This window comes from Populus euphratica, unplaced genomic scaffold (genome assembly GCF_000495115.2).
Source record: "Populus euphratica unplaced genomic scaffold, PopEup_1.0 scaffold49.1, whole genome shotgun sequence".
In the NCBI taxonomy this organism is placed as follows: domain Eukaryota; kingdom Viridiplantae; phylum Streptophyta; class Magnoliopsida; order Malpighiales; family Salicaceae; genus Populus; species Populus euphratica.
In genome coordinates this window covers 405,505-417,952 of record NW_011499875.1, presented here as the reverse complement: position 1 = coordinate 417,952, position 12,448 = coordinate 405,505, and the positions used below count along the sequence as shown (strand labels likewise).

General features: G+C 33.4%; 2 protein-coding genes and 1 long non-coding RNA gene across 3 annotated transcripts in view; 1 reads left to right on the top strand and 2 right to left on the bottom strand.

Annotated features, from left to right (window-relative positions):
- Nucleotides 1-2,226: 2,226 nt before the first annotated feature.
- DUR3 (urea-proton symporter DEGRADATION OF UREA 3 (DUR3)) lies at nt 2,227-5,899 on the top strand. The gene is made up of 9 exons (XM_011029713.1): nt 2,227-2,822; nt 2,909-3,016; nt 3,182-3,277; nt 3,362-3,444; nt 3,531-3,751; nt 3,847-4,109; nt 4,209-4,447; nt 4,548-5,197; nt 5,355-5,899. Exons 1-9 carry the CDS (start codon nt 2,640-2,642, stop codon nt 5,633-5,635), a joined length of 2,124 nt encoding a protein of 707 aa, XP_011028015.1. The 5' UTR covers nt 2,227-2,639; the 3' UTR covers nt 5,636-5,899.
- A 191-nt stretch (nt 5,900-6,090) lies between these two features.
- Nucleotides 6,091-9,752, bottom strand: LOC105128169 (uncharacterized). Its single transcript, XR_842804.1, has 2 exons — nt 9,295-9,752; nt 6,091-7,052 (listed from the first exon to the last, which is right to left on the bottom strand). It is a non-coding gene; the product is annotated as an uncharacterized LOC105128169 (long non-coding RNA).
- Nucleotides 9,753-9,921: 169 nt separating this feature from the next.
- The window catches only part of LOC105128168 (protein MOS2-like), a 5,932-nt gene continuing 3,405 nt past the window's right edge, over nt 9,922-12,448 (bottom strand). Inside the window, exon 2 of the mRNA XM_011029712.1 lies at nt 9,922-10,406. The gene's annotated coding sequence lies outside the window, so the exon portion shown is untranslated. The remainder of the gene's footprint in view (nt 10,407-12,448) is intronic.

Genomic DNA, 12,448 nt, shown 5'->3' with positions numbered 1-12,448 from the left:
TAGCTCTAAATGTAATTTAAAGTTTATATTTAATATAATATAAACATATATACCTCAACTTTATAAATATAGAAGTAGTGTTGTTTTTTACAAGAGTTAAGGTTTTTGCTTTTTAATATTCATGAAAACAAGATTTTAGCACATAATTATAATAAATATTAAACAATTTTAAATCTCTTTAAAAGTTTAGATAGTATCAAGTGTATGTTATCTTTGATTTTATAATAAAAATTTTGGTTTAATATGTGAACATCAATAATAGCATAATTCAAATTCTAATACTAATTGACGGTTTAACTTGCAAAATATCTTATTATAATAGTAATTTTATCAAATAAAAAGACATTGATTATAAATTTATGGGGGATTGTTGATGTAGTTTGTAAATGAATAAAAAATAAAAAGATTTCTATCTTACATTAAAAAAATTATACTCTCTTTTAAATATTTATAAGTGAGTTTTTATGGTATAGTAAATCAAGTGGAAGCCAAAAAAGATGAAATTTACCAGTGAGTTTTTTAATACTATTATATATATATATATATATTTATAATACTAGAAAGATGGAACTTAGAGCTTAATATATCAAGGAGATTAATTTTTTTTTTGAGTTTAGTTCTTTTAATTTTTATAATTAATTATAAAAATTATGACTATTAAAATAAAACTGAAAATTAATTATTCAATTTACTTTAAAATATAATTATTTAATTAATAGTCATATTATTTCATTAATATTCATAATGTTTCATTATAATACTTTAACTCTATATAAATCTACTACTACACAAAGAAAAAAAATATACAAAAAACATATTTACTTTATTTTTTTCATCTTAAAAGAATATTTTAATGCCTCTAAGCTGATTTTTTTTTTTTATACTCAAACAATTTACTAATAGTATTGAATTTTATGAAAATGCTGATAAGATTTTAAGAATCTATATATTATTTTTTTATTCAAGTAGTGAGGGCACAATTAATAAATTATCTCTATACTAAAAGATTCGAGTATAGTTTATATGAACAATAAAGTTATTTTTTATTTTTTTTTATTTTAAATTTGATATTTTTTTCTAGTTTTTTTTTAGGTTTTTTTTTACAGTCATTTAAATTACTTTTAAATTGAGTAAATTGACTGAATTACATCAAGATAATTTTTTTATATTTTAATTTTAAACACGAGCCAATAAAAAGTTAGATCGAGTTAGATCAAGAGGATTTTTTATGCAAGTTTCATCTTTCAATATTTTTATTGGATGGTCATGTCATCTTTGAACTGGATCCTATAAAAGATTTTTTATGCAGTTTAATTTTAAATTTGAGATATATAAAAAATTGATCCGAAAGGTTTTTTATATTAATTTTTATATATATATTTTTTAAATATTTTTTATTAGTATGTCGGGATTTCTTTAGACTAATAAATTTAATTAGGTTTTATCGGAGCTATTAATATATAATTTAATTTTAAAATTGGCTAGACAAGGAATTAAATATATTAAGTCGCTTAATCAAATTTAATAAAAATATTAAATAGTTCTTAAAAATTCAAATATTTTTTTTATTACTTTCATACAAATCTTCAATATAATGAGATTACACAGTTTACTAAAATTTTGTCATTAATTACTTTTCTAATGACATAATTAACACCAAAATCAGCACTGGAATAAAAACATTATGTCTTAAGCCACCTCGGAGAAAAGAAACATCTCTCTTCTACACAAATTTCCCCCTCAACTCAAAGGAACATATAATGCAAAGATACAGTTTTACAAAGGGTTTTTGGAATTGAAAAAAACACATAAAAAGAAATAAAGTTTGTGTTAATATGAATAATTTTAGAATATTGTTTATAATATTAATTTTAAGATAAATTACTGTGGTAAATCAAAATGTTTCTCATCTAATTTAGTTTTACATCTTTTTTATAGTTTTAATTTTATTTATAATTCAGGGTAATACTTAATACCCACGAAACAAAATTCCAAACATAAAAAATTATTTAATCATCTAAATTCGATTCACAATTTTTAAGAACTGAATGTTGAATTATTGGAACAACTTAGGTCATCGGAATTAAAGTCAGAAGAATCCGCCAATGGTAGGAGGCGAGGCTGATTCCAAAGTCTTTGCTGTCATATATCATAATCAAATTACTTAAATCTCCTCAGCCCAGCATAAAACTTCAATTAAAACACAAAAAAGACAATGGAATGATGAGGGGTTATATGTGCAAATTTACAATGCTGTCCAAAAGATTCTCCTTCGTCACAACCAGATAAGATACTATTTTACATTGTAGCTTTGGAGTTTGGTTCTTTCAGCAGGAGCAAAAGCCTCTGTATATCCGCGGACCTTGTCTGTGGCAGCAAGAGTCGACTCCTACATATAGCCAGTGGTGTTTTTTTTTAAGTTTTTTCATATAATTTTAAAATTATATCTAAAATAAATAATTTTTTTAGATAGATGCTGACTCTAGTGTGAAAATGTACCTGATTGCGAAGCCTACCACTTGACTATTTGCTTACATATAGCGCACTCTCAAGCCCAATCAAGAAAGCAAGCCATATGGTGTATTGAAGAAGAGAAGGTACTGATACTGTATTAGCATTAGCTAGCTGTTGCTTGCTCGATGGCTTCTAGTCAGGTGCAGTGCCCGCCATTTGGATTCTCGGCCAAATATTACTCATCAGAGGGTGGAAGGTGTGTGAGGCAGATCAGCTTCTTTGAAGGAAAAGCTGTGCTCAATCAAGGTGCTGGCTATGCTGTTATTCTTGGTTTTGGAGCCTTCTTTGCTGTCTTCACCTCTTTCCTGGTATACAAACCCCTCCCCTCATATTTTCGACGCTGTATACATTTAACTTAGAAATTTCAACTGTCAAGCTATTTTGCGTGGTTCAGGTATGGCTGGAGAAACGATATGTTGGGTCTCGCCACACTTCAGAATGGTTCAATACCGCAGGCAGGAATGTAAAAACAGGACTTATTGCCAGTGTGATTGTGTCCCAGGTAAAATTTGCGTCTTGCTTTTTTTGTTATGTTCTTTATGGAATGGATATTGAACTTGCGTGATTGTGTCCCAGGTAACATTTGCGTCTTGCTTTTTTTTTTTTTAATGTTCTTTATGGAATGGATATTGAACTTGTGCATTAAATTTGCTGCCAATTTATACAGTGGACATGGGCTGCAACCATCCTGCAAAGCTCCAATGTTGCCTGGCAGTATGGAATTAGTGGGCCCTTTTGGTATGCTAGTGGGGCTACTATCCAGGCATGTTCCCTAGTTTTTTTTACTGTCGAATTTCCAGAAAAGAACATTCTGCAACTGAATTTAATACTGTTAGCAAATGAACAGGTACTTTTGTTTGGTGTGATGGCTATAGAGATTAAAAGAAAGGCTCCTCATGCTCATACTGTTTGTGAAATTGTAAAAGCCCGGTATGACGCCGTAGCTGGAACAAATATTAATAAGCTCGTTTGTTACCCCTAAAATTTACTGATAATCTACTATTCTTTTGCTTCAGTTGGGGGACTCCTGCACATATAGTTTTCCTTGCCTTTTGCTTTTTGACAAACATTATTGTCACGGCTATGCTACTTCTTGGTGGTTCTGCTGTTGTAAACGCACTTACCGGAGTGAATATTTATGCTGCTAGCTTTCTGATACCGCTTGGAGTCATTGTTTACACTCTCGCCGGAGGACTCAAGGCAACTTTCTTGGCAAGTTACATACATTCTGTTATAGGTATTTCTATTCATAATCTTGAAAATTTCCTGATATGAGAATTTCGATTCATGATTTTGATTTGGTTTTGTTGTTTTTACTACTTTGGATTTCAGTGCATGTGGTTCTAGTTATCTTTGTGTACCTAGTTTACACTGCAAGCAGCGAACTAGGTAGTCCCAGTGTCATATACCACCGTCTATTAGAGGTCGGAAACAGATCAAGAGTATGCCAGGAGCCATTTTCCCATGATGGACAATCCTGTGGTCCCGTTAGTGGAAATTACAAAGGGTCTTACCTAACAATGTTGAGTTCAGGTGGGCTTGTGTTTGGAATTATAAACATCGTAGGCAACTTCGGCACAGTTTTCGTTGACAACGTAAGCTTCATGATTTAGCAACAGCATCTTCTTCACAGTGGTTTTCAGACCTTTCAAGGTTTTTTGACCTAACCTATGCTGATTTTCATACTGTTTTAGGGATATTGGGTTAGTGCGATAGCTGCAAGGCCTTCATCAACTCACAAGGGCTACTTGTTGGGTGGGCTGGTGTGGTTTGCTGTACCATTCTCTTTAGCAACATCTCTGGGTCTAGGAGCGCTTGCCCTTGATCTACCGATAACAGAGAGCGAGGCAAGCCATGGACTAGTTCCTCCTGCTACTGCTATAGCTTTGATGGGGAAAGGAGGATCCATACTTCTTCTAACAATGCTTTTTATGTAAGCAGATTTTATTCTTAGCTTGAGCTTTTCTGTACTTCATCTTTCTAGCCATACTTCATGGGGACAATCTTAGCAGTTGTATGCATATAATGAACAGGGCTGTGACATCTGCGGGGTCAGCTGAGCTGATTGCAGTTTCTTCACTGTGCACATACGATATATACCGTACCTACATAAATCCAGGTGCAAGTGGGAAAAAAATCCTCAAAGTATCAAGGGCTGTTGTCCTAGGCTTCGGATGTTTCATGGGATTGTTAGCAGTAATATTAAATAAAGCAGGAGTTTCATTGGGCTGGATGTATCTTGCCATGGGAATTCTTATCGGTTCTGCTGTCCTTCCTATAGCCTTTATGCTTCTATGGAGGAAAGCAAATGCAATAGGTGCCATTCTTGGAACAATCATCGGATGTGTTCTTGGGGTTATAACTTGGCTAGTAGTTACGAAGGTCGAGTATGGTCGGATAAACCTTGACACAACTGGGCGAAATGCACCAATGCTTTCAGGCAACCTTGTGTCAATACTTACTGGTGGAGCAATCCATGCTGTCTGTAGCTTTGTATGGCCGCAAGATTATGATTGGGATACGACCAAGCAGATCACAATGGTTGAAAAGGAAAAGAATGAGTTGCCAGCAGAAGAGTTCAAGGAGGAGAAACTCATAAAAGCGAAAGCCTGGATTATTAAATGGGGTGTTGGTTTTACTGTGGTGATTGTTATATTATGGCCTCTCCTCACTCTTCCTGCAGGTAATTTCATCCTCTTTGATATTTCTGATATTGTAACGTGTCTCAACAAGAAAAGGTCAGAATTCTTAGAAAGAAAGAAACTGCCTATTGTTTTTGTTCACCAGTCTTTCTATTTGGGTGGTCATATTGGTTTGTACTTACCGTGGTTATTTTGCAGGTGAGTTTGGTTTAGGCTACTTCACATTCTGGGCAGTGTTAGCTATAGCATGGGGTACCATTGGATCGGCAGTGATTATTGCTTTACCATTGATGGAAAGCTGGGAGACCATCCAGAGCGTCTGCCTCGGCATGTTTACTAATGACAGGCTGATGGAAAAGGTGGAGGAAATGAATACCAGGCTACATGCAATTATTTTGGCTATTCCTGAAGCAGAGAGAATTTATTTGCTCGAGGAAGAGAAGGCCAAGAAAAAGGAAGAATCTGAGCACCTAGCTTAACATGCTCCGAAGTCCTACCACACATACTGATAATCCCTTTAGCTCCACGCGAACGCTTTGATGTGCAAATGCATGTGCAAAAATTAAAGGCGAAGTTTCTTGTGTAAATAAAGACAATCTATCGCTAGTGGCTTCAGCTAGCACCGGTGTGATTTCTTTGTATAAAATTTAAAATTCAAGTGTTTTCACCAATCACATTAAATGATGATTCAAAAGCAAGATCAGAGTTCCAAAAGGCATTTTCAGTTGAATATTTGATCATAACTCCTGTGCCTCATTTTCTGAAAGACCTCCCTTTCTTTATTCACAGAAGTAAAATAGGAGTACTATTTTTATCTAACATTCCGGGTTGAAGCCCGGTTTGGGTCGGGTGCTCAAGCCACTAGGCTAATCTATCAAAATTACAAACATGACCGCTCCACCCAAACTGGGATGCCAACAATATAACTTGATTATTTTGAAGAAATCTTGATTTATGTTAGGAACCAAGTGCAGTTTCTAGATTCCTTTTACCATTCTTTCATAAGATAAAGTTTTGATGCATTATTTAGCTAAAACTTTACAACTTAAAATCTGCTGAGTGAAGATTTCTGCATAGTCTATTATACAAGCAATTAAGAGATTCCTATCACCTCATACCCATGGTAGACTACGAAAGGTGATTGCTTTGAAACGGGCCTATCTTCAGACCACAGCTCCATATTTATTGTCCCTGTTTCCCGATGGATGCAACATTTACAAACCTCATTAATGTTAAACCGATTGACTAGAGCCAAACCCTGAAATTTATCAACCAGCACTGATTCACCAGAGATAAACGTAATAGGCGACATCCAGATTCACAAAAATTAACAGGCGTCAATAAATGGCACTATATACACGTTCTCATAAGCTATGGTATTCAGTTGACCCAGAGTTCTTGTAAGAGTAAACGAAATGACTAGTGACTGGACCAGTGCTGAAGTTTATGTAGTTACACTGACTACTTTATACTGTTTCTTTATCCATGCAATAACTTAAAATTTCAGCATTGTGATCACGGTGATCTTGCAAATATGAAAAATGATTTCAGCAAACATCAAGGATTGTTACCCTAGAGCTTCCCATCTCTATTGTTAATCTCACGATTAACAGCAGAAACTTGAGTCAACTTTGATCATCCTCATGGTTTGTTTCCTTTCCGTATTCCTTTCGGTTCCATTTACACTCTGACCTTTCTGCTATAAAAACTATATAAAAAAATTCATATAACACCATAAAATAGAACTTAACATTAGGCAGGAGATTCTCTCGATAAAACTGATCCCCAGATTCGGGCCAGATTTCACGCTTTGATCCATCAATGGAGGTGAATGAGACAAAAGTTTCAGTGGGGTGCGAGAGAGTAAGCGTTGGGTGTACTCTCAAGCAAACCAGCCTACAACACAGACATTACAGCAATAGTTTAGTATGCATAGCTTCGTATATACGTTAGCACATGCTTGTGTATAATGATTAAAAGAAAAGACGCAGGCTTACAGCTGTAAGCACCAAATTTAAATCCAAGTAAACTCAAACTCAATCTAATTTAATCTAGATATATAAAAAAAATTGCAATTTTTTTTTTAATTCTTATAACCACTATGATTTTTCTCTTCTCAAACCAAAAAATTTAGTTTTTTGATCTTGAGTTTTTGGTTTAAAAAAGATAAAAATAATAAATAAATTATTCTCTTTCATATTACTTTTGATTATAATTTGTTTATAAAATAATTAAATAATATATTAGGGTTTATAAGGATTAGAAGTTCATGTTATTAAAATTGATTTATGATTATTAAGGACTTAATGTTAGGTGATTAATTAGTATATTGTTGAAAATAAAGATTTATGAGTTGATGGATTTAAATTAATTTTTATGAGTTAAGAAATTCACTTTAACCTTGCTGAAAAATCTGGACAGAATGGTCTTGATGTTGTAAGTTAATAAATTCATTTTAACCTTGCTGGGAATTTGGACAGAATGGTCTTGATGTTGAGAATGATCAAATTTTATTTTGGTCCTTAAGTTGTGAAAGTTTCCGTTTAGTCCCTAAACTTTGGAAAAATTATAATTCCATCCCTAAATGTATTTTGAGATTCTGGGCAGTGTTATTATGAGGTTAAAGATGATGAATCTCAGTTTGATAATTGATTTGGAATATTTTCAGTTTGGTCCCTCAATTTTAGGAATTTACATTTTTGTTCCTAAACTTTTAAAACATTACAGTTTGGTCCCTGTGTCATTCTAGATAGAATTGAGGATGTTTTATGGGTGGAATTTCAGTATGGTTATGTATTTATATTTTGGTCCAGTTTTGGTAAAATTACGTTTTGATCCCTGTTTTGGATAATTGTTGTTTTAGTCCCTAAACCTAGGAGACTAAACCTAGTTTTCTTGTATGAATTGGAATATTTTATTTGTGTTATTTTGAGTTGCTTTTGAGTATATTTTATATATTTATTGTAGGTTCTCTTAATGATCCTTAATAGGTTTTTCGAGTTTTTCATCTGATATTCCTTTTTAGCTTGTGGCGACTGATCATTTTCGGGTGTTATCTGATCTCTAACATGTATTCCACTACATTATGATTAGTATGTATATATATATATCAAGATAAATCATCTTGTAAATTATTAATATCTAAAATATCTAAAATGTATATTAAATATTATTCCCTCACTGAGTTGGTTGAAGTCACCCCTCATTCTTAATATTATTTCAAGTTTTTAGTTTCTGATAGCAGGTAGATTTTGTTGAGTGTTCCTGTTTCTTTAGTTTTGGTCGGTATTCCTCGCTTATTTTGTGAGGCTTTCCTTTCCTTTTGATTTAATGTCTTAAATGCTCCACTATTACCCTGTTTTAATTAAGTTTGGATTTTGACAATGTAACGAGTATTATGGATTATTGTTTTTATTTTAATTACTGATGAAGAGTTTTGAATTATTTTTTGAGTTCATCAGTTTTGAATAACATAATATTTCTAAAGATTATGAAATGCTATATATTTTTAAATAAATTATTCTTTTGATATATTTGTTTTGAGGCTTAGTATAGATATGATTTTTTTTTGACAACACTCCTACACTGCCAATCATGGATGTAAAATTCAGGTCGTGACAATAGCCACAGTACGCATTAAGCATTCAGGAGGAACAAGCAGGAAGTTAGGAATAAAGAATATTCAAACGAGTATAAATGAGGAAAATGGATTACATCCAAGGATTTCTCATGTGAAAAAATAGCAATCTCGTAGAGAAACAATGAAGTATATAAATATTAGGTAAATGGATGTTTTCATTTGAAAAGACCGATTTTCCACAGAGAAAAACAAAGTGACCTGCAATTTCAGAACAAACTTCAGAATGTGTCTACTGGTAAAAAACTGTAGAATAGCTTTTGCACTGCATGTTGGCGTGCTTCATAATTTTCCAGTGTTCTCGTCAATTTGTTAAGCACAATAAGATGACAGATTCTATCACATAAATAGGTAGCTGTGATGGAAAAACAGTTAAACAATATCTCCATATGATGGTTGACAAACATGGTCAGTGCAAGGACAGCCTTAAGAGCATGAATCCTCTTAATGGTAGCTAATGTCATTAACAACATCATGAATGAGGAATGTTCTGGATCTAACCTTGAAAATCCACCAGAACCAGCACCAATGCTGCGGGCTATCATCCCAGAATCAATCTGGAGAATCTTCGGATTATCTTTTTGGATAGATATCTTCCATCGAAGAACCAACCCTCCACCAATTTCTCCTTTTGCTATCTCTCTTTGGACGTTGCTGCATCATCACCACATATGAAAGAATGTGAAAGTTGCTTTCTTTTCTTACCCTCAAAACACAATTGCCATAGATGATCTAATTGACCAAAGCAGATTTCTTTGGTCTCTGCGAAAGGGAGAAACTTGAAAATGAATCAACGAGAATACCTCTACGAAATTCAATCATCACTAAAATACGACACTGCCAAAATTTAAATAAGATTAAAGAAGAAATGATGTTGCTGGGTCCCCGGTGAAAACTTTTCGATGGACAAATCAAAGATCTTGTGAACTGTCTTGTTTCACCAGGCTGTCTTGTTTCGTTGGGCGACGTTGCTGTGCTGCGCTTTTACTAAAATTTGAATTTTTGTTTCTTCGAATTAATTTTTTTATATTTCTAATTTATTTTAATAACTTCATATTAAAAATAAATTTTAAAAAATACATAAAATATTATTTTAATATATTTCCAAATAAAATTTAAAAAAAAACCTTTTTAATATCAATACCAAAATGTTCAATAATAAATGCGAGAAAGCAGTTACACACAGTCACTGTGACCTTTTACTGCATTACTTTACCAACTAGTGTTACTACTGTTTTTGTTGTACATTACAATCAAGTCAAGGAGCCAATAGCAGTAAACATTCAAGTTGCCATCACCATTCAAAATGCAATCTGCATTCAGGCATCCAGTCAGGCAATTACAGTAATTAAACTCGTGATCTTCACTATTTTAATTTTCTCTTTTATGGAAGATGACTGATTATATGTTGCTTCAGATCTTCAAATTGGGGACGATCTCTCCATCTGGAAGTGATCTGGATCCCGTTTCAGAATGTCTTGCAACCACATCGAACTAAATAAGCAATCACAGGACAACTGGGGGCAAATTATGTGCACAAATGTGCAAGCTTTGAGATCAAATATCAGAATTATCAGAACATGCTCGTGATCTGTTATGAATCAGAACGCATCCTGCAGATAGATCAGAGGTGAGATTGTTAAATCACAAAGATAAGCAACAATCATAAACTCAGAAATCAAAGCAAGCTCTAGCTAAATATCTTTACTGTTTGGAATTACAATAAACATAATTCAATATCTAACAGTAAATGAAATCAGCATTAGCAATAGGTTCCATACTGAGATCAGACCAAAAGCACACGGCAAATGTACTTAGCATTAAAAGGGTAAATATACTCCTGAACACAGAAAATCAAAACTCACAACTATTTCAATATGGTTTAGGAATCAAATTCAATTCCATCATTGAAAAACAAGTTAGAGAGAGTTTAAACTCAAATCAATGATTTAAGGGTGCTGCTTTTAAGGAGACAGTCGTGGCAGCTACAGAGTTAGGAGAGAATGATGCCACACAACAGCAAACCGCAATTGGAGGTCCTCCAAAGGCGGGGAAAACTATCTTTGTTATACAAAGACTTCTGTTTTTCATTTGTTACAGGAAAACAAATAAAGTTCCTTGACTAGAAGATACAAACCACAAACCAAAGTTTGATTAGCAATTTTCAGCCTTAGCACCTCGAGGGTGAACATGATGTATCCTTTTTATTAGACATGACACCACAAACTCCAAGCAAATTAATCCCAAAGAGCCAAGGGGGTTATTATGGTGATACATTAATCTGTTTTCATTGTTTGCTTGTTTTATTTTTCATCCAGTCTCAACTAAATTAATCCCAAAGAGCCAAGGGGGTTATTATGGTGATACATTAATCTGTTTTCATTGTTTGCTTGTTTTATTTTTCATCCAGTCTCAACTAAATTAATCCCAAAGAGCCAAGGGGGTTATTATGGTGATACATTAATCTGTTTTCATTGTTTGCTTGTTTTATTTTTCATCCAGTCTCAACTAAATTAATCCCAAAGAGCCAAGGGGGTTATTATGGTGATACATTAATCTGTTTTCATTGTTTGCTTGTTTTATTTTTCATCCAGTCTCAACTGTTGAATAGAATCTCAAGGATACAGCCCAGCTGCACCCTATCGAGTGATTAGAAGAGTTAGGAAAGCTGCATGAGGAAAGAAAAAAAGGGAAGACTATCCAAACTCTCTCCTTCTAGGTTAATTGTGTCCAATGTCTCTCTACTATTGGGGTTTAATTAGTTCGTTTCCTCTACTATTCCATCTATCATCATTCAAGACCCTTAACCTACGAGACCAGTAAAGGATATGTGCTGTCAAGATGCTACCACGACACGTCCATATTTTATAAATTCTTTGTATATAGGAAAAATAAAAAATAAAAATCTAAAAATACCCTTGACAGGTGTACAGAACATTATCATAATATGGAGGAGTTTTAAGGACTAGTTCAATGGCAAGGCCGATGCAAGCAGAAATATGAAGCGCAAGTATGGGAAAAAAGCAGAGGCAGCAGGGAAGGAGAGTGATCAAAAGACCCAAAGAATCCTTGATGGAACATCGAACACTGCCAACTGTGTTGAGAGAGAGGAGCTGCAACAGTGTAGGCACCACTGTGAAGAGGAAGCAATCAAGGAGGGAGAGGGCTGGAACAAGAAAGAAGACAGCGAGAATGATGTAGGAGATTTTTCTCTAATGAGCAACTTTACGTTAAGAAGCATAAATTTCTGTTCAACCACTAGATTGGACTGAAATTTTGTTAGTAGATTCCTAGGGCTACAAGCCCTGGGTTAAAATTTCATAGTCATCTAAGGTCAAGAAGGACTTCAAATGAGACCCAAAAATTACTAATAAAGATTTGTAATATTTTCCTAGGTCATGTTTGTTTCCAAGAAACCACTTTCCAAACTTTAATGTGTTTGTTTGTCATTACAAAAGTTGATCAACGGAAAACACTTTCCAATCAAAAAAAAAATTAACTTGGTTTCCAAGAAAGTGTTTTCCTGAAAAATTTAGACTGAAAACACTTTTCGGAAGTTGTGAAAAATTTAAAAACATCATATTTGCTGATTATATCAAATTTGATCCTCAAACTTTTGATTGCTATATATATTTTGTTTTGAATATTTATTTTT